The sequence below is a fragment of the Macaca thibetana genome, chromosome 2, assembly GCF_024542745.1.
Source record: "Macaca thibetana thibetana isolate TM-01 chromosome 2, ASM2454274v1, whole genome shotgun sequence".
NCBI classification, from domain to species: domain Eukaryota; kingdom Metazoa; phylum Chordata; class Mammalia; order Primates; family Cercopithecidae; genus Macaca; species Macaca thibetana.
Genome location: NC_065579.1, coordinates 160,959,349 through 160,984,332, shown reverse-complemented (window position 1 = coordinate 160,984,332; position 24,984 = coordinate 160,959,349). Strand labels below are relative to the sequence as shown.

The following is a 24,984-nucleotide window of genomic DNA, read 5'->3' as shown; positions in this document are numbered from 1 at the left end:
AAAAACTTAGGCATACAAATAAGTGATAGGCTTAAAATTTGTTCTCATGGAAGAAAACAATAATTCCATCAATACTACTCTTGCTTAAAACCATTTTCTTTTGACATTGCATTTAAATCTAGTCTATAAGCCATTTCAGAAAATGTCTCACTATTTTTATCAAGACAGTATTAATCGGTTTGATCTCTTCTCCATCATTAACCATTTACTCCAAATGACTTATGACTATTTTCCAAGTTCAGTCTACCTTCAAATAACAAAAGATTTTTCCAGCACTGCAGATAATAAAAAGTAAATGAGGAAGGTTCTTAATGCAATTTCAAATGGTAGGTTTCAATTAAGTTTTGAGCAATACTGGCATATTGGAATAAATGCAGTCATCCCACAGTATCCAGGACACCCACATACACCAAATCCACACATACTCAAATCCCACCTAATTGGCTCTCCATATATGGGTTTTACATCCTGAAAATATTGTATTTTCAATCCACCTTTCGTTGTCGAGGTGGAACCCCAGGATACAGCCAACTGTATTTATTGAAAAGAAATTCATGTATAAATGAACCCATGCAGCTCAAACTCATGTTGTTCAAAGGTCAACTGTACTGAACTTCTCAAAGTAACCACTCTGAAGCGGAAAATATGTTATCACATAATTTTTTTCCTATTTATCAGTTTCCTTATCTTAGAGTCACATCCTTGTTATTAAAATTTTATAGCCAATCAGACAGCAGCAAAACAATCTAAACACAGAGAAGACCCGCTGCCCCACTTCAAAGGCTGTCAGTTTGCCCAGGATATCTGGCTAACATGGTAGATTGCAAACCAGAAGATTCCAATTCCAAAAGAATCCCTGAGATCCAAACCAATCCCTAACTAGTTACTCTTCGCAATGGAAAGTAAAGGCACCTAAAATCTCATGATCCAAACCAAAGTATCAGGTTACAAAAGATAGAAATCTAGCTGGGTGCAATGGCTCACCTATAATCCCAGCACTTTGGGAAGCCAAGGCGAGGGGATTGCTTGAGGCTAGGAGTTTAAGACCAACCTGGGGAACACGGCAAGGACCTGTCTCTACAAAAAATATTTTTTAAGTTAGCCAGGGGTGGTGGTGCATGCCTATGGTCCTAGCTACTCAGGAGGCTAAGGCAAGAGGATTGCTGGAGTTTAGGAGTTTGAGGCTGCAGTGAGCTATGATGGCATCACATCACTCCAGCCTGGTTGACAGGACATGACCCTGTCTCTTAAAAAAAAGATATAAATCGCCTTGGTAACACCAGGCAATATTCAGGTTAGGAGCCAGAGAATATATGTTACAGGTACTTGAGACTTGTCTTATACCATAAGAGAATATTTGTTCTGAAACTGATCAACCTCTGGAAGTGAGCAATTCATGGGATAAGAGAGCAAAGGTCACCTATTTTTTTTCAACCAAAACTGGCACTCACATGGTTATGATATCACTGGTTGCTCTGAGCAAACCTTAAACAGGTACCGAAAAAATTCACAGACTTCAGTGACACCAGTGAGCTAGAGTTGCCTTTATGCAGTGAGTTCTCAGAGTGAAAGTGAGAAGACTTTTTTTTTTAATATGCTCTCCATCCCCTTAAGATTCCAGTTCTTCAAAGAATATAGAGGTTACAGCCTAGACGTGTGTATTCTTAAAACCTCCCCCAAAGGATTCTGCTCTTCCCTCCAAGACCTAGAATGTCACATGCCCAGAAACCTATTCCACCCTATGACATGATGAGCCCCATTCAGAACACCATCTTGCATGACTAGGGCCGTATCACTGTGTCCATTCCTCCAGAGTAACGTTACATTATTTACTATCCCACCTATACTCACATCCCATTCTTGTTTCACCGAAGTTTTCTTCTTCTTTACTTTTGGTGTCTTTCTTACACCAACTCGGGGACCACAGCGGTTCACTCTGACAAATGACATCTAGGAATAATAATCACATCACAATTGTAAAATACAAGAAAAAACAATAAGCATCACCAGAGTGGGGAAAGATACCTGAAAAAAAAAACAAATTTTAAAATGCCAGAAGAAAAATTTAAGCATGATAAAACAAACAGGCTATCAAAATAAAATACTTACTTCTTTCATTTTACAACTAATAAAAGTTGGTACTGATAATTATAATAAAAGAGGTCTTAAGTCAATAACTTTTATATATTTGATTAACAGCGAACTCTAGGAATGCAGAAATTATGGCCTAAAGCAGAGAACTAAGACAGTCGTCAAAAGCTTTGTCATCAGTTACACAAATTCACAATTAGTAGAAAATAGCCCAGTCACAAGCTAACAATATGAACGTAAGGTGAAGGAAGGAAAGGGCAAAAGAGAGTTGGAGTTCTTTTTTAAGCACTCTAACACTCAAAATCACTACCAGGTACATATGTGCTTACTTGAAAATAAAAGTAGCTAAACTTTAGAGAACAAATGAGGTATGATATCACTTCTAACATATCTGTCACATAATGCTAAATGGTACTAATTATTTTTTCTATTGCTGATAAACAAATTAATAATTATTGATTTTAAACTATAATTTTTAAATTGCCAACATTAGCTTGTCACTGTTTAAGCAGCAATGCTAAGGACACTAGACTACACATTATACCAAATTAGAAAAAGACCCATAGTCCTCGAACACCAGGATTTTACAATACATATATATGACTTTTAAAAAGCAATACATATACATGACTACTATTGCAGACCCTTTTAACCTACCTAAATAATTACAGGACTTTCCAGCTGACCCCCTTACTCCCAATAAGCCTAAAACAAGGACTCTAGTATTTTCCTTAAGTACTTTTTTTAAAAAAAAAAAAACATTGTCTACTATAATAAAAATGTCTAAATACAAGTATTTCTTAAGAGTTTGCCCTCAATCTTCCTTGCACTATGTACTCTCTTAAGAACATTCACTTCTTAAACACGGTATCTAATTTCAGCATTTACAATTCAGCCAAAGAAAACAAGTCACATACAAGTTAGAAAATAACATTTAAGTTTTATGATGGTAATGATGAGATAGCAGCAGTGGTAATGATGGCATCAGCTACACATACTGTGTGCTTACTATAAGCCAGATACTATTCTATGCTCTTTAAACATTATTTTCTTGAATCCTCACAATAACCCCATGAGGTACTCACTATTTATTCTTCATTTTACAGATGAGAAAACTAAGAGATAAAGGTTAACCAACCATGAAGGTCACACAGTTAGTAAGTAGCAGAGCCATAAGTACCATTTAAAAAGATACGGAATATAATAGAACTAAGAGTCTAAAACAAACTCTTACATTTATGGTCAGTTTATTTTCAACAAGGGTGCCAAGACAATTCAATGGGGGAAAGAATAGTCTTTTCAAGAGATGGTGCTGGGACAACTGGATACTCATATGAAAAAGAATGAAGTTGGACTCCTACCTCAAACCATATTCAAAAATTAAATTGAATCATGGATTTAAATGTAAGAGCTAAAACTACAAAATGCTTAAAAGAAAACATAAGAGTAAATCTTCATGAGCCTTAGGTTAAACAACGGTTTCTTAGAAATGACACAAAAAGCATAAGCAACCAAAGAAAATAATAAATTGGAGTTAATCAAAATTAAGAATTTTTGTGCTTCGAAGGCACAATCAAGAAAATGAAGACAACCAATAGAATGGGAGAAAGTATCTGCAAATCCTTTATCTGATAAAGGACTTGAATCCACACTATATAAAGAATTTTTACAACTCAACAATTTTAAAAATCCAATTTAAAAATGCACATAGGGCTTAAATACACGTTCCTCCAAGGAAGATACTATAGACAGCTAATAAACACATGAAAAGATGTTCAACGTAATTAGTCATTAGGGAAATGCCAATCAAACCCACAATGAGATACCACGTCACACTGACTAGGATGGCTATAATCAAAAAGATGGACAACAACAAGCACTGACAAGAATATGGAAAAACTAGAATCCTCACATATTGTTCATGGAATGTAAAATGGTGTAAGCACTTTGGAAACAGCTGGCAATTCCTCAAGAAGTTAAACACACAGTTACCACATGACCCAGCAATTCAACTCGCATATTTACATCCAAGAGAACTAAAAACATATGTCCACATAAAAACTTGTACATAAAAGGTCACAGCAGCATTTTGAACAGACAAAAAGTAGAGACATCCTAAATGTCCACCAACTGATGAATGTATTAATAAATGTGGTATATCTACACAATGGAGTATTACTTCACAATAATAAGCAATGATGTACTGATACACGCTACAATGTGAATGAATCTTGAAAGTGTTCTAAACACAGAAGGCCCCCTATTGCTTGATATCATTGATATGATGTGTCCAGAATAAGTAAATCCACAGAGACATAGATTAGTGATCGCCAGCATCTAGAGGGAGCATAGAATGGAGAGTGACTGCTAATGGTCCATGTAGACATGGACCCCTTCCTTACACCATATACAAAAATCAACTCAGGATGACTAAAGGCTTAACTGTAAAACCCAAAACTATAAAAACCCCAGAAGAAAATCTAAGCAATACCTTTCAGCACATACACACAGGCAAAGATTTCATGATGAAAATGTTAAAAGTAATTGCAACAAAAGCAAAACTTAACAAATGGGATCTAATTAATCTAAAGAGCTTCTGCACAGCAAAAGAAACTATCACCAGAGCAAATGGACAACCTACAGAACTCGAGAAAAATTTTGCAATCTCTCCATCTGACAAAGGGCTAATATCCAGAGTCTACAAGGAACTTAAACAAATTTATAAGAAAAAAACAACCCCATTAAAAAGTGTGCAAAGGACATGAACACACACTTCTCAAAAGAAGGCATTTATGCAGCCAACAAACATATGAAAAAAAGTCAACATCACTGATTGTTAGAAAAATGCAAATCAAAACTACAATAAGATACCATCTCATGCCAGTTAGAATGGCGATTATTAAAAAGTCAAGAAACAACAGATGCTGGCAAGACTGGAGAAACAGGAACAATTTTACACTGTTGGTGGAAATGCAAATTAGTTCAATCATTGTGGAAGACAGTGTGGCGATTCCTCAAAGACCTAGAACCAGAAATACCATTTGACCCAGCAATCACATTAATGGGTATATACCCAAAGGAAAATAAATCATTCAATTATAAAGATACATGCACATATACGTTCACTGCAGCACTATTCACAATAGCAAAGACATGGAATCAACCCAAATACCCATCATTGACAGACTGGATAAAGACATGTGGTACATATACACCATGGAATACTATGCAGCCATAAAAAGGAACGAGGTCATGTCCTTCGCAGGGACATGGATGGAGCTGGAAGCCATTATCCTTGGCAAACGAATGCAGGAACAGAAAACCAAACACCACAAGTTCTCACTTATAAGTGAGTGCTGAACGATGAGAACACAAGGACACAGGGAGGGGAACAACACACACTGGGGCCTGTCGGGCAGCAGATGGGTGAGGGGAGGGAGAGTATCAGGAAAAATAGCTAATGCACACTAGATTTAATACCTAGGTGATGGATTGATAGATGCAGCAAACCACTATGACACACGTTTACCTATGAAACAAACCTGCCTATACCGCACGTGTACCTTGGAACTTGAAACAGAATTTTAAAATATTAAAAATATTAAAATTTAAAAAAATTTAAAAAGAGGCTTAGAGAAAGTATATAGCTCAAAGTCACACAAATAATAACAGGCAGAGCCAAGAGCGGACACTCAAGACCAGGTCTGACTGACTGTAAAGCACCTGCTGGAAAAGTTTGCCAGAATTGGGTTACCTCTCTTTGCTTCTGTCTTTCCCAAACTTTCTATAATGAACCTATGTTACTCTTAAAAATGGGGAAAATATTATTTCAGGTTACATTTAGAATATTTTACTTATTCAGAAGCTAAACTTCCAGATCAGAATGCAGACTGGCCACAACTTGATTACAGCTTTAGAAGACCCTAAGCAGAGACTCTAACTAAGCCATGTCCAAACTCATAACCCACAGAAATTGTGAAATGATAAATAGTCATTGTTTTAGGCCACTAAATCTGTGGTAATTTACTACCTGTGTATGGTAGGATGACACAGGTATAGTTAAGCTGCTATCCCATCTTTGCCCTTCTCTTGCCATCCAACTTCATGAAAAGGTACACTTTAGCACCTGTATTTACTAATCCTTAGTTCTACCTCCAAGTTTTATTAATTACAAAAACTCTGACCCCAACTTTGCACTGAAAAGCGTTTTTTTTTTTTTTTTTTGATTTGGAGTCTTGCTCTGTCGCCAGGCTGGAGTGCAGTGACATGATCTCAGCTCACTGCAACCTCTGACTCCCGGGTTCAAGCAATTCTCCTCCCTCAGCCTCCTGAGTAGCTGGGATTACAGGCGTGCACCACCATGCCCGGCTAATTTTTGTATTTTTAGTAGAGACGGGGTTTTACCATGTTGGTCAGGCTGGTCTCGAACTCCTGATCTCGTGATCCACCTGCCTTGGCCTCCCAGAGTGCTGGGATTACAAGCGTGAGCCACCACACCCAGCAGAAAAGCATTCTCTTGAACACCACCAATAATAGTAACCATATTTTTCTTAACCAAGGATCAGATGTTTTGGTCTAAAAAAGGAATTTTGTGCCACTTACAGAAACCAGAGATCATAAGTGTGCTATCGTTTATTATTAAAATGTGAGACTAGACATATTCTGATGGTTTACAGTGTTAAGACATCAAATATTAAAATTAACACAGCCAAGAAAATCTATGCCTGTTTGGAGAAACTGAAATACTAATGGCCCTTTCCAGCTCTGCACACTCCCAATCCTAGAAGCCCTCTCCTCTCTTGGCTTCCAGGACACCCTTTTTTTTTTTTTTTTTTTTTTTTTTTTTTTTGAGACAGTCTCGCTCCGCCGCCCAGGCTGGAGTGCAGTGGTGCGATAGCTCAGTGCAATCTCCCCCTCCCAGGTTCCAGTGATTCTCCTTCCTCAGCCTCCCGAATCACTGGGACTACAGGCACCTGCCACCCGGCCCAGCTAATTTTTGTATTTTTAATAGAGACGGGGTTTCACCATGTTGGCCAGGATGGTCTCGATCTCTTGACCTTATGATCCACCCAGCTCGGCCTCCCAAAGTGCTGGGATTACAGGCATGAGCTACCACGCCCGGCCTCTTCTATTCTTTTCTCCTTTTCTTCACCGGCTCTATTGTCCCCCTCCACACACACAATTTAATCAAGGATCTCCACCCAGTTCTATCTCAGTTCTCATCCCTCTTGTCTTTCCATTAGATACCCTCTCTTTCATTCAATAATTATTTGGGGGAGTGCAGCACACACCAGGCACTAGCTAGGCATTAGAGATACAAGTAAACTAAATAAACCAAGATATCAGTAAACAAGTCTAATATGGTGCCAGCTCTCATGGAGCTGCTTTCTTGATCACAAAGGGGCAGTTCACATCCTCCCTCAGTGACTTCACCTACTCCCTTGAGCAAAGCTATGAATGTATGGACACAAAAACACACTGTGAAAATGAGTTCCAAATCAATGATTCACACCTTTCCACAAAACATGAAACACAGTGGCTCGCATCTGTAATCCCAGCAACTCGGGAGGCTGAAGCAGGAGGATCGCTTGAGGTAAGAAGTTCAAGACCAGCCTGTGCAACATAGCAAGACCCTGTCTCTAAAAAAATTTTTTTTTAATTAGCCAGGAGTGGCGGTGAGTGCCTATAGTTCCAGTTACTCAGGAGGCTGAGATGGGAGGACTGCTTGAGCCCAGGAGTTGGAGGCTGCAGTGAGTTAAGATGGCACTCCTGCACTCCAGCCTGGGTGATGGAGTGAGGCTCTGTCTCTTAAAATAAACAAATAAACAAAAACAAAACAAAACCACCAAATGCTCATTTCTAACTACCTATTGTACAAATCCGCCAAATATCACAAATACAGTATATCAAAATAAAGCTCATCATCATACCCCAAATCTCTACTTGCTGATATATAACTGGTTAACTCGATAAATATGTTGAATTAAGCTGAATTTACAGAATTACAATCCTTCTAGTTGCTCCAATTTAAAACCTCAGCATCACCTCTGTTCCTTATCTCTTAGTGAATCCGATAACAGAATCTATTAACTTTTTCCCTAAAAATCTCTCCTGCCCGCTCTTCTCCATCTCTACTAAAAATATTTTTATTCAGGCTCTCGTTATTCTAATTAGTCTCCCTTTCACTCTTCACTCACTGACGTCACCACCCATCTATTAATTAAACTAATATTTTGAAAGCACCACCTAAGGGTGAGGCACCAGATACAACAAGAAAGCAGAATAGTCTATGCCCTTGCAGAGTTAAGAGTTTCTAAGAGGACTGCAATTAAACAAGTATTTACAACAAAAGGGCAGCATGGGAAGTAAATTCTGTCTGCCATGAAAGTACCCAACTAATTCTACGCAGTAAGAAAAAGTTGCCTCCTCTATACCCCCAAAAATGTTTGCACTGAGAGTTAAAATATGAATAAAAGTTAGAAGTAGGGGAAAGAATATTCCAGGCAAGCGAAAATGCATTTACGAAGAGTTTGAGAAATTCAGTTCAATTAACAAAGATCTGAGAGGGTGAGAGGTTAAAGGAGGAGGAAAGGCAGAGAGCAGACCGTAGTCTTCTGAGCCACAGCAATCTGAACACTATCCTAAGACCATAGGAAACCACTGAAGAATTTTAAACGGGATAGTTATGACTGGACTTAGTAAATCCACTCTGACTGGTATGGAAAACTGATTAAAGAGAAACAAGAACTCTTTCCAAACACTGTTGAATCAATCCTACCTAAATACACGGAGAGAGAATAGATCTGAACCCTTTCCTTACCCCCTCTGGATTCGGATGGCTCCCCACTGTCAAGAGGAATCCAACCCAGTTTGGCATTCAGACCCTCTCCCCCATGTGGCCCGGCTGACCTTTCTTTCCAGTGTTCTCTCACATCTCCCGCAAATCCTAAAACCGAGTTCTCGCCTCACATACAGTTGCAACCATTCTTTTCCCTCTGCTTCGAACACCCGTCAGGCTCACTCTCTTCTTTACCGGGTCAACTTTCACGGACTCCTCAAAACTCATACAAGCGGAGCCTTCTGAGAAGCCCCTCTCTGACATCCATCGATTTAAATGACGCTCCCGCTCCCAAAGCATCCTGGATAGTTTGCCTCTCTCCTGCTACACGGAAAACTCCCCGAACGCTACAATCGAGTACCCCCAATTTCCAGCTCTGTGCAAAAGCGCTCGAAAGCGGTGCGCACGCGCATACTCGAGGTGCTCTGACGCCACGCACAACCAACCAGACACGCACCCTGACAGGCACTCGCACTCTCAAAAACTGAGCCGCGGCTGCGCTTCCTGAAGTAAGGATTCCCCAACCGGGCGCCTGGATCCCAGGGAACAGAGAGATGCCAGCACAGTTCTCCCCACCCTTTTGGTAGCCCTGGTCCCTAAGGCTCGTTGGGACTGCGAGCTGCAAGCCTCCGATCCATCTTCTCAACTTGCCTTGCCGTTTCCCGACTGCCGCCGCCACCGCAACTAAAACTTCACGGTCCGGAACCGCGGAGCGCGCCACAGGTTAACCCAGCCAGCGGCTTCCGGGCTGTTGCCTGGGTTACCAGAGCGCCGCCCCACGCCCTTGCGTATATCCGGCGAGCCAAGTGCGCAGGCTCCTCTCAAAGCCCAGCTCGGGTTCTGAGTCTAAGGGAGTAGTGCCTTAGCAAGGTTCGGGGCCGATTATTAAATAGGCATATAGCATTAACCGGTGCCTCGAGAATTCTCCAAAAGAAATATGTTGCTCGCCTCACCAGACTTCACGTATCACTTAGTTTGCTTTCACCTCTATTCATTTGTTTAAAAATCTTTAGTAGTGTAATCCCAGCACTTTGGGAGACAGAAGCAGGATTGCTTAAGCCCAGGAGTTTGAGACAAGCATGGGCAAGATGGCGAGACCCCGTCTCTACGAAAAATTTAAAAATTAGCTGGGCGTGGGAGCATGCCTGTAGTTCCAGCTACTCAGGAGGCCGAGGTGTGAGGATCAGTTGAGCCCAGGAGGTCAAAGCTGTAGTGAGCCGCAGTCATACCACTGCTCTCCAGCCTGGACGGCAAAGCAAGACCTTGTCTTAAAAAAAAAAATTGTTTATTACAACCTACAAATGTGCGGGAGAGCTAGGTTCTATGGGGGGCTAAAAGCAGACAAGGTGGGAAACTTACAGCATAGTAGCATACAGTTATCAATGACAAAAATTAAAATTATGATGAGTGCTAAGAAGCAACACTTTAATCAAATACTTAACTTATTATTATACTAATATTTGAATTACTGAGGAAAGCTGAGACATGAGTAGGCCAGTGGGGAAGGGAAAAGCATTCCTGCAGAGGGAGCTGCATGTGTAAAGATGTGGAAAATGCAAGGAACAGGAAGACGTTCGGTGTGTCTGAAGTTTAGAGAACAGTGGGAACTTGCTGTGAAGGGGAGGCTGCCCTGATAGACTGGATCCAGGACAGTCAGAGCTGTGTGGACCACGTTAAGAACTTTACAAAGCAGTTGATTTAAAAACAGTTTATTTGCTCTGGTAAGACAATTTCCTTTAGCCCCTAGCTTTCTGCTGTTAAAATACACCCATGTGTGGATCTGCAAATAAGTGCCCAACACCTTCTAGAGGAAAGGTACTGCCTTTAATAGTTTTCACTCTAATTGAGGAATTTTGATGTAGATATATTTAATAATCAATCGACATAATCATCCACTTGCTTGCATCCTCAACTCCCTGCCCCTCTCTCAATTGCTGTAATCACTTGGCAAAATGCCAATATTAGCCATCCCTGCTTTACACTTACTAAGTGCTTGCACCCATGCAGCTGAATTTGAAAAAAAACACCCAACCATGCTGACTTTAAATTCATGATTACCGATGTTGAGTAGGACCTTAAAGATGCTTGAACATTTCATTACAGGTCCCTGTTCATTGATTTTCCTGGATGATAGTTTTATACTTTCATTCATACCCAATGTGTCTTCTCCTAGCCTCATTCTCATACAATGACCTTGCTTCCTACTTCATTGATAACACTGATTTATTCAAAAGAGAATTTCCCTAATCTCCCATCACTATTTTAATCCTTCTATCACTATCTTTACCCACAGACCTGCCTTCAGAAGCTTGGCAGAAGAAACATGAAGAAAGCTAATCAAAATACATCATAATCAAATTGCTCAGAACAAATGATAAAAGAATCTTAAAAGCATCCAAGGAAAAAAATACATGTCATATACAGAAGAACAAAACTCAGGATTACATCAGTTTCTCATTAGAATCAAAGCAAGCAAGAAGACAGAATAACAGTTCAAACACATTCAAAGAAAAAACTGTCAACCTAGAATCCTTATACTATCCCTTTTTTTTTTTTTTTTTTAAGACAAAGTCTCACTCTGTCACCAGGCTGGAGTGCAGTGGCGCGATCTCAGCTCACTACAACCTCCACCTCCTAGGTTCAAGCAATTCTCCTGCCTTAGCCTCCCAAGTAAATGGGACTACAGGCACACGCCACCACACTCAGCTAATTTTTGTATTTTTAATAGCAACGGGGTTTCTCCATGTTGGTCAGGATGGTCTCGAACTCCTGACCTCGGGTGATCTGCCTGCCTTGGCCTCCCAAAGTGCTGGGATTACAGGTGTGAGTCACCGCGCCTGACCCTGATACTATTCCTGATACCACTTAAAGGTAGACTATGATAAATGAAACGTGTATACTATAAACCCTGAAGCCACCACTAAATAATAAAAGTTATTGTTAAAAGTTTACAAAAGTCGAGAAGGGCACCCAAGATGGCCAAATAGGAACAGCTCCAGCCTCCAGCTCCCAGCATGAGTGACACAGAAGATGGGTGACTGCTGCATTTTCAACTGAGGTACCGGGTTCATCTCACTGGGGCATGTCGGACAGTCGATGCTGGTCACCGGGTGCAGCCCAACCAGCGAGAGCTGAAGCAGGGTGAGGCATTGCCTCACCTGGGAAGTGCAAGGGGGAAGGGAATTCCTTTTCCTGGCCAAGGGAAACTGAGACAAACAACACCTGGAAAATCGGGTAACTCCCACCCTAATACTGCACTTCAACAAGGGTCTCAGCAAACGGCATACCAGGAGATTATATCCCACACCTGGCCCGGAGGGTCCCATACCCACAGAGCCTCCCTCATTGCTAGCACAGCAGTCTGAGACCTAACTGCAAGGTGGCAGTGAGGCTGAGGGAGGGGCACCCACTGTTGCTGAGGCTTAAGTAGGTAAACAAAGCCACCAGGAAGCTCGAATTGGGTGGAGCCCACTGCACCTCAAGGAGGCCTGCCTGCCTCTGTAGACTCTACCTCTGGGGACAGGGCATAGCTAAACAAAAAGCAGCAGAAACCTCTGCAGATGTAAATGTCCCTGTCTGATAGCTTTGAAGAGAGCAGTGGTTGTCCCAGCATGGAGGTTGAGATCTGAGAACGACAGACTGCCTGCTGAAGTGGGTCCCTGACCCCTGAGTAGCCTAACTGGGAGACATCCCCCACTAGGTGCAGACTGACACCTCACACCTCACACGGCTGGGTACACCCCTGAGACAAAGCTTCCAGAGCAAGAATCAGACAGCAAACAGGGTCTGGAGTGGACCTCAAGTAAACTCCAACAGACCTACAGCTGAGGGTCCTGACTGTTAGAAGGAAAACTAACAAACAGAAAGGACACCCACACCAAAACCCCATCAGTACGTCACCATCATCAAAGACCAAAGGCAGATAAAACCACAAAGATGGGGAAAAAGCAGTGCAGAAAAACTGGAAATTCAAAAAATCAGAGCAAATCTCCCCCTCCAAAGGAATGCAGCTCATCACCTGCAACGGAACAAAGCTGGACAGAGGATGACTTTGACGAGTTGAGAGAAGAAGGTGTCAGTTGATCAAACTTCTCAGAGCTAAAGGAGGAACTACATACCCAGCGCAAAGAAACTAAAAACCTTGAAAAAAGAATGGAAGAATGGATAGCTAGAATAATCAATGCAGAGAAGACCATAAACGAACTGATAGAGATGAAAACCATGACACGAGAACTACATGACAAATGCACAAGCTTCAGTAACTGACTTGATCAACTGGAAGAAAGAGTATCAGTGATTGAAGATCAAATGAACGAAATGAAGCGAGAAGAGAAGTGTAGAGAAAAAAGAGTAAAAAGAAATTAACAAAGCCTCCAAGAAATATGGGATTATGTGAAAAGACCAAATCCACGTCTGATTGGTGTAACTGAAAGTGACAGGGAAAATGGAACCAAGTTGGAAAACATTCTGCAGGTTATCATCCAGGAGAACTTCCCCAACCTAGTAAGGCAGGCCAACATTCAAATTCAGGAAATACAGAGAACGCCACAAAGATACTCCTCGAGAAGAACAACTCCAAGACACTAAATTGTCAGATTCACCAAAGTTGAAATGAAGGAAAAAATCTTAAGGGCAGCCAGAGAGAAAGGTCGGGTTACCCACAAAGGGGAGCCCATCAGATTAAGAGCAGATGTCTCAGCAGAAACTCTACAAGCCAGAAGAGAGTGGGGGCCAATATTCAACGTTCTTAAAGAAAAGAAGTTTCAACCCAGAATTTCATATCCAGCCAAACTAAGTTTCATAAGTGAAGGAGAAATAAAATCCTTTACAGACAAACAAATACTTAGAGATTTTTTCACCACCGGGCCTGCCCTACAAGAGATCCTGAAGGAAGCACTAAACATGGAAAGGAACAACGGGTACCAGACATTGCAAAAACATGCCAAAATGTAAAGACCATTGATGCTAGGAAGAAACTGCATCAACTAACAAGCAAAACAACCAGCTAATATCATAATGACAGGATCAAGTTCACACATAACAATATTAACCTTAAATGTAAATGGACTAAATGCTCCAGTTAAAAGACACAGACTGGCAAATTGGATAAAGAGTCAAGACTCATCAGTTTGCTGTATTCAGGAGACCCATCTCACATGCAGAGACACACACAGGCTCAAAATAAAGGGATGGAGGAAGATCTACCAAGCAAATGGGAAACAAAAAAAAGCAGGGGTTGCAATCCTAGTCTCTGATAAAACAGACTTTAAACCATAAAAGATCAAAAGAGACAAAGAATGCCATTACATAATGGTAAAAGGATCAATTCATCAGGAAGAGCTAACTATCCTAAATATATATGCGCCCAATACAGAAGCACCCAGATTCATAAAGCAAGTCCTTAGAGACTTACAAAGAGACTTAGACTCCCATACAATAATAATGGGAGACTTTAACACCCTACTGTCAGCATTAGACAGATCAATGAGACAGAAAGTTAACAAGGATATCCAGGAATTGAACTCAGCCCTGCACCATGCAGATCTAATAGACATCTACAGAACTCTCCACCCCAAATCAACAGAATATACATTCTTCTCAGCACCACATCACACATATTCCAAAATTGACCACATAGTTGGAAGTAAAGCACTCCTCAGCAAATATAAAAGAACAGAAATTATAACAAACTGTCTCTCAGACCACAGTGCAATCAAACTAGAACTCAGGACTAAGAAACTCAATCAAAACTGCTAAACTACATGGAAACTGAACAACCTGCTCCCAAATGACTACTGGGTACATAATGAAATGAAAGCAGAAATAAAGATGTTCTTTGAAACCAAAGAGAACAAAGATACAACATACCAGAATCTCTGGAAAACATTTAAAGCAGTGTGTAGAGGGAAATTTATAGCACTACATGCCCACAAGAGAAAGCAGGAAAGATCTAAAATTGACACCCTAACATCACAATTAAAAGAACTAGAAAAGCAAAAGCAAACACATTCAAAAGCTAGCAGAAGGCAAGAAATAACTAAGATCAGAGCAGAACTGAAGGAGATAGAGACACAAAAAAACCCTCCAAAAAATCAATGAATCCAGGAGTTGGTTTTTTGAAAAGATCAACAAAATTGATAGACCACTAGCAAGACTAATAAAGAAGAAAAGAGAGAAGAATCAAATAGACGCAATAAAAAGTGATAAAGGGAATATCACCACTGACCCCACAGAAATACAAACTACTGGCCGGGTGTGGTGGCTCAAGCCTGTACTCTCAGCACTTTGGGAGGTCAAGACGGGCAGATCACAAGGTCAGGAGATCGAGGCCATCCTGGCTAACCCGGTGAAACCCTGTCTCTACTTAAAAAATACAAAAAATTAGCCAGGCGAGGTGGCGCATGCCTGTAGTCCCAGCTACTCGGGAGGCTGAGGCAGGAGAATGGCATGAACTCGGGAGGCGGAGCTTGCAGTGAGCTGAGATCCAGCCACTGCACTCCAACCTGGGTGACAGGGCGAGACTCCGTCTCAAAAAAAAAAAAAAAAAAAAGAAATACAAACTACCATCAAAGAATACTATAAACACCTCTACGCAAATAAACTAGAAAACCTAGAAGAAATGGATAAATTTCTGGACACTTACACTCTCCCAAGACTAAACAAGGAAGAAGTTGAATCCTTGAATAGACCAATAGCAGGCTCTGAAATTGAGGCAATAATTAATACCCTACCAACCAAAAAAAGTCCAGGACCAGACGGATTCACAGCCAAATTCTACCAGAGGTACAAGGAGGAGCTGGTACCATTCCTTCTGAAACTATTCCAATCAATAGAAAAAGAGGGAATCCTCCCTAACTCATTTTATGAGGCCAACATCATCCTGATACCAAAGCCTGGCAGAGACACAACAAAAAAAGAGAATTTTAGACCAATATCCCTGATGAACATCCACGCAAAAATTCTTAATAAAATACTGGCAAACCAAATCCAGCAGCACATCAAAAAGCTTATCCACCATGATCAAGTGGGCTTCATCCCTGGGATGCAAGGCTGGTTCAACATACGTATATCAATAAATGTAATCCAGCATATAAACAGAACCAAAGACAAAAACCACATGATTATCTCAATAGATGCAGAAAAGGCCTTTGACAAAATTCAACAGCCCTTCATGCTGAAAACTCTCAATAAATTCGGTATTGATGGAACGTATCTCAAAATAATAAGAGCTATTTGTGACAAACCCACAGCCAATATCATACTGAATGGGCAAAAACTGGAAGCATTCCCTTTGAAAACTGGCACAAGACAGGGATGCCCTCTCTCACCACTCCTATTCAACATAGTGTTGGAAGTTCTGGCTACGGCAATCAGGCAAGAGAAAGGGTATTCAGTTAGGAAAAGAAGAAGTCAAATTGTCCCTGTTTGCAGATGACATGATTGTATATTTAGAAAACCCCATCGTCTCAGTCCAAAATCTCCTTAAGCTGATAAGCAACTTCAGCAAAGTCTCAGGATACAAAATCAATGTGCAAAAATCACAAGCATTCTTATACACCAGTAACAGACAAACAGAGAGCCAAGTCATGAATGAACTCCCATTCACAATAGCTTCAAAGAGAATAAAATACCTAGGAATCCAACTTACAAGGGATGTAAAGTACCTCTTCAAGGAGAACTACAAACCACTGCTCAGTGAAATAAAAGAGGACACAAACAAATGGAAGAACATATCATGCTTATGGATAGGAAGAATCAATATCGTGAAAATGGCCATACTGCCCAAGGTAATTTATAGATTCAATGCCATCTGCATTGAGCTACCAATGACTCTCTTCACAGAATTGGAAAAAACTGCTTTAAAGTTCATATGGAACCAAAAAAGACCCCACATTACCAAGACAATCCTAAGCCAAAAGAACAAAGCTGGAGGCATCACGCTACCTGACTTCAAACTATACTACAAGGCTACAGTAACCAAAACAGCATGGTACTGGTACCAAAACAGAGATATAGACCAATGGAACAGAACAGAGCCCTCAGAAATAATACCACACATCCACAGCCATCTGATTTTTGACAAACCTGACAAAAAGCAAGAAATGGGGAAAGGATTCCCTATTTAATAAATGGTGCTGGGAAAATTGGCTAGCCATAAGTGAAAGCTGAAACTGGATCCTTTCCTTACTCCTTACATGAAAATTAATTCAAGATGGATTAGAGACTTAAATGTTAGACCTAATACCATAAAAACCCTAGAAGAAAACCTAGGTAATACCATTCAGGACATAGGCATGGGCAAGGACTTCATGTCTAAAACGCCAAAAGCAACAGCAACAAAAGCCAAAATTGACAAATGGGATCTAATTAAACTAAAGAGCTTCTGCACAGCAAAAGAAACTACCATCAGAGTGAACAGGCAACCTACAGAATGGGAGAAAAGTTTTGCAATCTACTCATCTGACAAAGGGCTAATATCCAGAACCTACAAAGAACTCAAACAAATTTACAAGAAAAAAACAAACAACCCCATCAAAAAGTGGGCAAAGGATATGAACAGACACTTCTCAAAAGAAGACATTCATACAGCCAACAGACACATGAAAAATGATCATCATCACTCGCCATCAGAGAAATGCAAATCAAAACCACAATGAGATACCATCTCACACGAGTTAGAATGGCGATCATTAAAAAGTCAGGAAACAACAGGTGCTGGAGAGGATGTGGAGAAATAGCAACACTTTTACACTGTTAGTGGAACTGTAAACTAGTTCAACCTTTGTGGAAAACAGTGTGGCAATTCCTCAAGGATCTAGAAGTAGAAATACCATTTGACCCAGCCATCCTATTACTGGGTATATACCCAAAGGATTATAAATCATGCTGCTATAAAGACACCTGCACACGTATGTTTATTGCGGCACTATTCACAATAGCAAAGACTTGGAATCAACCCAAATGTCCATCAGTGACAGACTGGATTAAGAGAATGTGGCACATATACACCATGGAATACTATGCGGCCATAAAAAAGGATGAGTTTGTGTCCTTTGTAGGGACATGGATGCAGCTGGAAACCATCATTCTCAGCAAACTATCACAAGAACAGAAAACCAAACACCGCATGTTCTGACTCATAGGTGGGAATTGAACAGTGAGATCACTTGGACACAGGAAGGGGAACATCACACACCAGGGCCTGTTGTGGGGTGGGGGGAGGGGGAGGGATAGCATTAGGAGATATACCTAATGTAAATGACGAGTTAATAGGTGCAGCACACCAACATGGTACATGTATACATATGTAACAAACCTGCACGTTGTGCACATGTACCCTAGCACTTAAAGTATAATAAAAAATAAAAATAAAAAGAACTAAAAAAAAAAAAAGTTTACAAAAGTCATGTAAAGGATAATGAAACAAATACTTGATTAATCTAAAAGTATTAACAAGAAAAAACAAAGAAAAAAGAGAAATAGGAAAGAAATGGTAAGATGATAGACTCATATCATGAATCATATTAAATGTAAATTGTCTAAACACACTGAATAAAAGGCAGAAATTGTCAGATGTCAGAGATTGTTTTAAAATCTTGAATTTTTAAAATTGCTGCTTTTAAGAAGAAAAACACATTAAATATAAAGACACTAATAAGTTTAAAATTCAAGGATGGAAAAAAGATGTATCATGCTAGCACTAGTGAAAATAAAGCTGGAGTGATTTTGTCAATATTAGACAAAGTAGAGTTCAAAGCAGAGAATATTAAGAGAGATAAAGAAGATCACTTAATAATAATAAAAGAACCATTTAGTCAAAAGGACATAGCAATCCTAAACATTTTTGAATCTAATAACAGGACTTCAAAATACATGAAGCAGAAACTAATAGTACTGCAATATGAAACTGAGAGATCCACAATTATAGCCAAATATTTCAATGCCCCTTTCTGAATAATTTATATTGCAATTAAGCAGAAAATCAACAAAGTTATAAGAGACTTGAACAACACTATCAACCATCTTGACCTGATTGACATTTATTAAACACTCTAATAATTGACAGAATACACATGGTTCTTAAGCATATACAGAAGGTTTAGAAGATGGACAATAATCTGGACCATAAACAAATGTCAATAAATTCAAAGGGATTCAAGTCATGCAAGATACATTCTCTGACCACAATGTAATTAAATTAGAAATCAATAACAGAATGATTCTTGGAAAATCCCTCAAAACTTGGGGAATAAAATACACTTCTAAACAAGCCATTGCTATGGTCTGAATGTGTTACCACAAAATTTATATGTGACAATTTGCCAATGTGATGGTATTAAAAAGTGGGGCTTTCAGGAGGTAATTAGATCATGAAGGCTCTGCTCATTGTGAATGGGATTCATGTCCTTAAAAAAGAGTCCTTTAGGAAGCCTGTTTGGCCCTTTTGCCCGTTTTGCCCTTCTGCTATGTGAAGACACAGCATTCACCCCTTCCACCATATGAGGACACAGCAACCAGACACTAAACTTGCTAGTGCCTTGATCTTGGATTCCCCAGGCTCCAGAACCATAAGAAACAAATTTCTGTTGTTTATAAATTACCCAGTTAAAGGTATTTCATTATGGTAACCCAAATGGACTAAAACAGAAATTGGTACTGAGAAGTGAGGTGCTGCTGTAACAATCACCTAAAAATGTGGAAACAGCTTTGGAACAGGATAATGGAAAAAGGCTGGACTATAAAGGGATGTGACGGTGTGGGCTCAGAAGGAGAGGAGAGCTGTAAAAAAAGGCCTCAGTCTTAAGTGGTCATGATCAAAGTGTTGGCAGTGAACGAAATTCTGATGAGGTCTCAGGTGGAAACAAGGAACAAAATATTGGAAACTGGACAATACGCCAACTTGGTTTTTAAGTAGTAAGAACTTAGTTAAATTGTGTTTGTCTCCTAATGTTTTGTGAAAGAAGGAATCCAATATCCAGTCTTAGTAGAAACCTCTCAGATAACTAGAAATAGCTAGGAACTTCCTCGACCTGATTAAGTACATCTCCAAAAGACCTACATCTAATGCAATGCATGATTGTGAAAGACTGGATGCTTTCCTCCTTAGATCAGAAAAAGACAAGGATGTCTAGTCTCACCACATCTATTCAACATTGTACTGGAGTTTCTAGTCAGTACCATCAAACGGGAAAAATAAATAAAGAGCATTCAGCTTGCATAGGAAAAATGTCTTTATTCCCAGTGGAGTGAATGTCTATGTAAAAAACTCAATAAAATCTGTAAAAAGAGGCCAGGCATGGTGGCTCACACCTGTAATCCCAGCATTTTCAGAGGTTGAGGCAAGAGGACTGCTTGAGGCCAGGAGTTTGAGACTAGACTGAGCAACATAGCAAGACCTCGTCTCAAAAAAAAAAAAAAAAAAAAAGAATATATAAAAAGAAAAATGCCATTAGAATTAATACGTGAATTTAGCAAAGTTGCAGGATACAAGATCAACATACAAATATTGAGCGTAGGCCAGGCACAGTGGCTTATGCCTGTAATCCCAGCACTTTGGTAGGCTGAGACAGGCAGATCACTTGAGGTCAGGAGTTCGAGCCCAGCCTGGCCAACATGGTGAAACCCCGTCTCTACTGAAAATACAAAAATAAGCCAGGCGTGGTGGTGCGTGCCCGTAGTTCCAGCTACTTGGGAGGCTGAGACAGAAGAATTGTTCGTACCTGGGAGGCAGAGTTTGCAGCGAGCCAAGATTGCACCACTGCACTCCAGCCTGGGTGGCAGAGCGAGACCCTGTCTCAAAAAAATATATGTATATATTGAGTGTAATTCCACATATTAACAGTGAACTATTAGAAATAGAAAATCTTAAATGCATTTTATGACATCAAAAATTAATTATTTAGATGTAAATCTAACAAAAGATATGAAACCTCTGTACATTAAAAACCACAAAGTATTGCTGAGAGATATTTTAAAAGACCTAAATATGTAGAGACGTATCTCGTTCATGGGTTGGAAGACTCCATATTGTTAGATGTCACTTACTTCAAACTGATTTCATATATTCAAGTAATTCCAATTAAAACCCCAAAAGGTTTTTTGTACAAATAATAAATTGATTCTGAAATTCATATGAAAATGCAAAAGACCTAGAATACACAACTCTGAAAAAGAGCAAAATTATGTTACTACAACTACCTAATTTCAACACTTACTATAAAGCTACAGTAATCAAATTAGCATAATATTAGTAGAAAAATACACAAATATATCAGTGAAACAGGATAGAGTCCAGAAATAAACTCATGCATATGTGGACAACTGATTCTCCTCAAAGGTGCAGGCATAATACAGTGGAGAAAGGACGGACCATTCAATAAATATTTCTGAAATAATTGTATGTACATATGCAAAATATCCTACACCATATGCAAAAAATTAACTAAAAACATGTCATTGACCTAAATGTAAAATCTAAAACCATAAACTCCTAGAAGAAAATATTGGAGAAAATCTGTGGGTTAGGTAAAGATTTTAGACATGATGCCAAAAGCACAATCCATAAAATAATAAATCCATAAATTGGATTTAATAAAAATTAAAAACTTCTCTTTAAATCACCTGCTAAGTGATCAAAAAAGCCACAGACTGGGAGAAAATCTTTGCAAAGTATATATCTGGTTAAAAAACATATCAGAAATGTGTTTAAAACTCTCAAAACTCAACAGTAAGAAAACAAGCCAGTTTTTTAAAACTGGGCAAAAGGTTTGGGCAGGCACCTTACTAAAGAAGATATGCAGATGTCAAATCAGCATCTGAAAATGTGCTCAACATCATTAGTCATTAGAGAAATACAACTTAACACCACCGTGAGATACCACTACACTCCTATGGCAAGGCTAAAAATTAAAAGACTGACCATACCAAGTGTCACTGAGGATGAGGAGGATGTGGAGCTCTCATACATTGCTGGTGGGAATGTAAAATGGTTCACAACTTGGGAAAATAATTTGGCAGTTTCTTATACAGTTAAAGCACACTACTGTATGAACCAGTCATTCCACTTCTGGATCTTTACTAAAGAGAGAAAAAAAATAGGTTCTTAGAAAGTGTTATGCACGAACGTCTATAGCAGCTTTACTTGTAATAGTGAAACACTAGGGTAAGAAAACAAATATCCATCAACAGATAAATGAAAAAAAATAGAATAGATTGTTGTATATCCATACAATAGAATACTACAGAGTAACAAAAACTAATAAACTATGGATACACGCAACAACATGGATGAATCTCAAAATAACTATGCTCAGTGAAAGAAGCCACATTTTCAGAGTACATACTGTGTCATTATATTTGCATAAAACTCCAGAAAATGAAAATTAATGCAGACTGATGGCAGGTGAGCAGTTCCTTGGGAATGGAAAGGGAGCAGGGAGGGGCAGGAAAGATAGACTTAAAAGAGTGAGAAAATTGGGCCGGGCGCGGTGGCTCAAGCCTGTAATCCCAGCACTTTGGGAGGCCGAGACGGGCGGATCACGAGGTCAGGAGATCGAGACCATCCTGGCTAACACGGTGAAACCCCGTCTCTACTAAAAAATACAAAAAACTAGCTGGGCGAGGTGGCGGGCGTCTGGAGTCCCAGCTACTCGGGAGGCTGAGGCAGGAGAATGACGTAAACCCGGGAGGCGGAGCTTGCAGTGAGCTGAGATCTGGCCACAGCACTCCAGCCTGGGCGACAGAGCGAGACTCCGTCTCAAAAAAAAAAAAAAAAAAAAAAAAAAGATTGAGAAAACTTTGTAGGGTGAACGATATTTATTGGATATTTATTTTGTTGACGGTGATGATGGTTCCACAGCTGTCTGTGTGTATATAACATAGGTGACTTACGTGTGACTTTGTGGGTGGGTGTGTGTGTGTCAAAACTTATTAATTGGTATGCTTTAAGTATATAAAGTTGGATGTCAGTTATACCTCTAGAAAGCTATTTATTTGACTTTTTCTTGTTGCTCCAAATATGATCCAAATATGCTCCCGAAACAATAAGATGTACTGCTACTAGGTAATCCACATCCGGATTCCCCATACCCTTAATCAGAGCATTCCTGAAAGTTGCCTTTTATTTCACTATAAACCTTTCCCACTCCCTTGCCTGTCTTTGAGTCTCTACCAAATGCTAAACCCCTTACTATGTATATCAAGCTCTGAATAAATGGCCTTTGTTTATTCTCATTTGAGTGATCTTCATTTATTTTCACTGTGTGTGTGTGTGTGTGTGTATGTGTATGTGTAGTTTTACTATATTGTTGGGTTTTCTTTAATATTGGGAAAATCCATCTTGAGTACCACTATAAGGTAAGATGCCTAAACTGGGATATAAGTCATATGAATCTCTGGTCGATTCTGGGGGGAAAAAATAGGGAAGCTGGCAGTCATGACCAAGTCCTGACCATTCTAGGCTAACTGCTACAGAGGTTTGTCCAACTGTCCTTTGATTGTCCTTTGAATGTTCAGTCTCTCAGCCCTTTCTCTCTCTCTCTCTCTCTTTTTTTTTTTTTTTTAATGGAGTTTCACTCTGTCGCCAAGGCTGGAGTGCAATGGCATGATCTCTGCTCACTGCAACCTCTGCCTCCTGGGTTCAAGCGATTCTTCTGCCTCCCAAGGAGCTGGGACTACAGGCATGCACCACTATGCCAGTCTAATTTTTGTATTTTTAGTAGAGACAGGGTTTCACCATCTTGGTCAGGCTGGTCTTAAATGACTGACCTCAGGTGATCCGCCCGCCTTGGCCTCCCAAAGTGCTGGAATTACAGGCATGAGCCACCGCACCCAGCCTCAGCCCTTTCTTTTGGTCATTCTCTCACTTCCAAGAGCTTGACCAATTCAGAGAAGGCTAAATATCCAACCACATCTTTACCACTTGGGGATTCTCCAGTTATCTCTATAGTCAACCATATTGCAAGATCTTCTTGACCTTTTTGTTGTGTCATCATCATGACCACCTGATGAAAGAGCAGCTGCACAGAAACATACAGAACTCCAGATAGAATGCAAAGAACCTACATCATAATGACTATTGACATAAATAACAAGACACTTCAGAAACAGGAACCCCAGTTGCCTAACCCAGGCCAAGAGAGTAAGTCCTGAAGGCCATGAAGATCAATCTTAGAGGGCCAATTAGCTCTTTTGTTCAGATGTTGTTTAGCCTGTCTTGCCTTGTCTGTTTCACATAGCAAGAAGTATATATAACAATAACACAGACACCACCATGACTACCAAACAAGTAATCAAGAACAATGAAATTGTCCATCACTGCTCATGCCAATGAATTGACATTGGTCTGTATTTCCTCCAGGGCTGAGGTGGTGTTACTAATAACTTCGGCCAGAGTTAATGATAAGTTTCTCACAGTCTCTTTCTATTTGTATGATTTGCAACATTGAGAAAACAGCTCTGATTGTTCCTTTAAACAATGAGTCAGTAATTCCTTCAGGTAGAGTACTTGAATAATCAAGGTGGCCTCCTTTTGGAGTTTGCATCTGAGTCAAAATTTTCATCCTAGGTGGTTTATAGAATTAGAGTCTCTGTATACAGACAAGTCTTGGAATACTATTATTAAAGAGCATGAAGTGTTAGTCTGAGGTAAAGAGGACCGTGTGTCCTGGCTGCAAAGGAATTAATAGCCTTAAAGACACATGGAAATGCAAAAAAAAAAAAGATGTTCATGACATGAAGTCAGACCCAAGGCCTTACATTTGCTGGGTTACATATTTGGATATCTATTGGTCTTTTTCTGGTGACAGGTATTTGGCTCATCAACCTTCAAAGTTGTTGAATTCAAATTAGAATTACCTGGGATCTGACAAACAGATTTTAATACTTCATTATTTTTCTGGGAGAAAAGAAACTAGCAAGGTCACAGGTTAATTTTTGCAGTAGGTGCAAGTGAAACTGCCATTGCCTATAAGTCCCTGTGGTCTCATTTGATGAGACTGGAATCACCCACACGTTTTTATCTTGGGGGTCCAATGATGGATGATATATCCAACAGT

The 24,984-nt window shown here is 39.8% G+C and overlaps 1 protein-coding gene across 2 annotated transcripts in view; it reads right to left on the bottom strand.

Moving 5' to 3' along the window:
• The window catches only part of SPICE1 (spindle and centriole associated protein 1), a 64,027-nt gene extending 54,341 nt beyond the window's left edge, over positions 1-9,686 (bottom strand). The window contains exons 1-2 of one of the 2 annotated variants that reach the window (XM_050778823.1): positions 9,581-9,686; positions 1,852-1,950 (exon numbers count right to left, since the gene is read on the bottom strand). In XM_050778823.1, coding sequence (XP_050634780.1) covers positions 1,852-1,950 — 99 coding nt within the window. In that variant the 5' untranslated portion in view covers positions 9,581-9,686. Of the gene's footprint in view, positions 1-1,851; positions 1,951-9,000; positions 9,344-9,580 lie in introns of those variants that run through there. The other variant, XM_050778822.1, reaches the window with a different exon arrangement.
• Between the last annotated feature and the right edge of the window lie 15,298 nt (positions 9,687-24,984).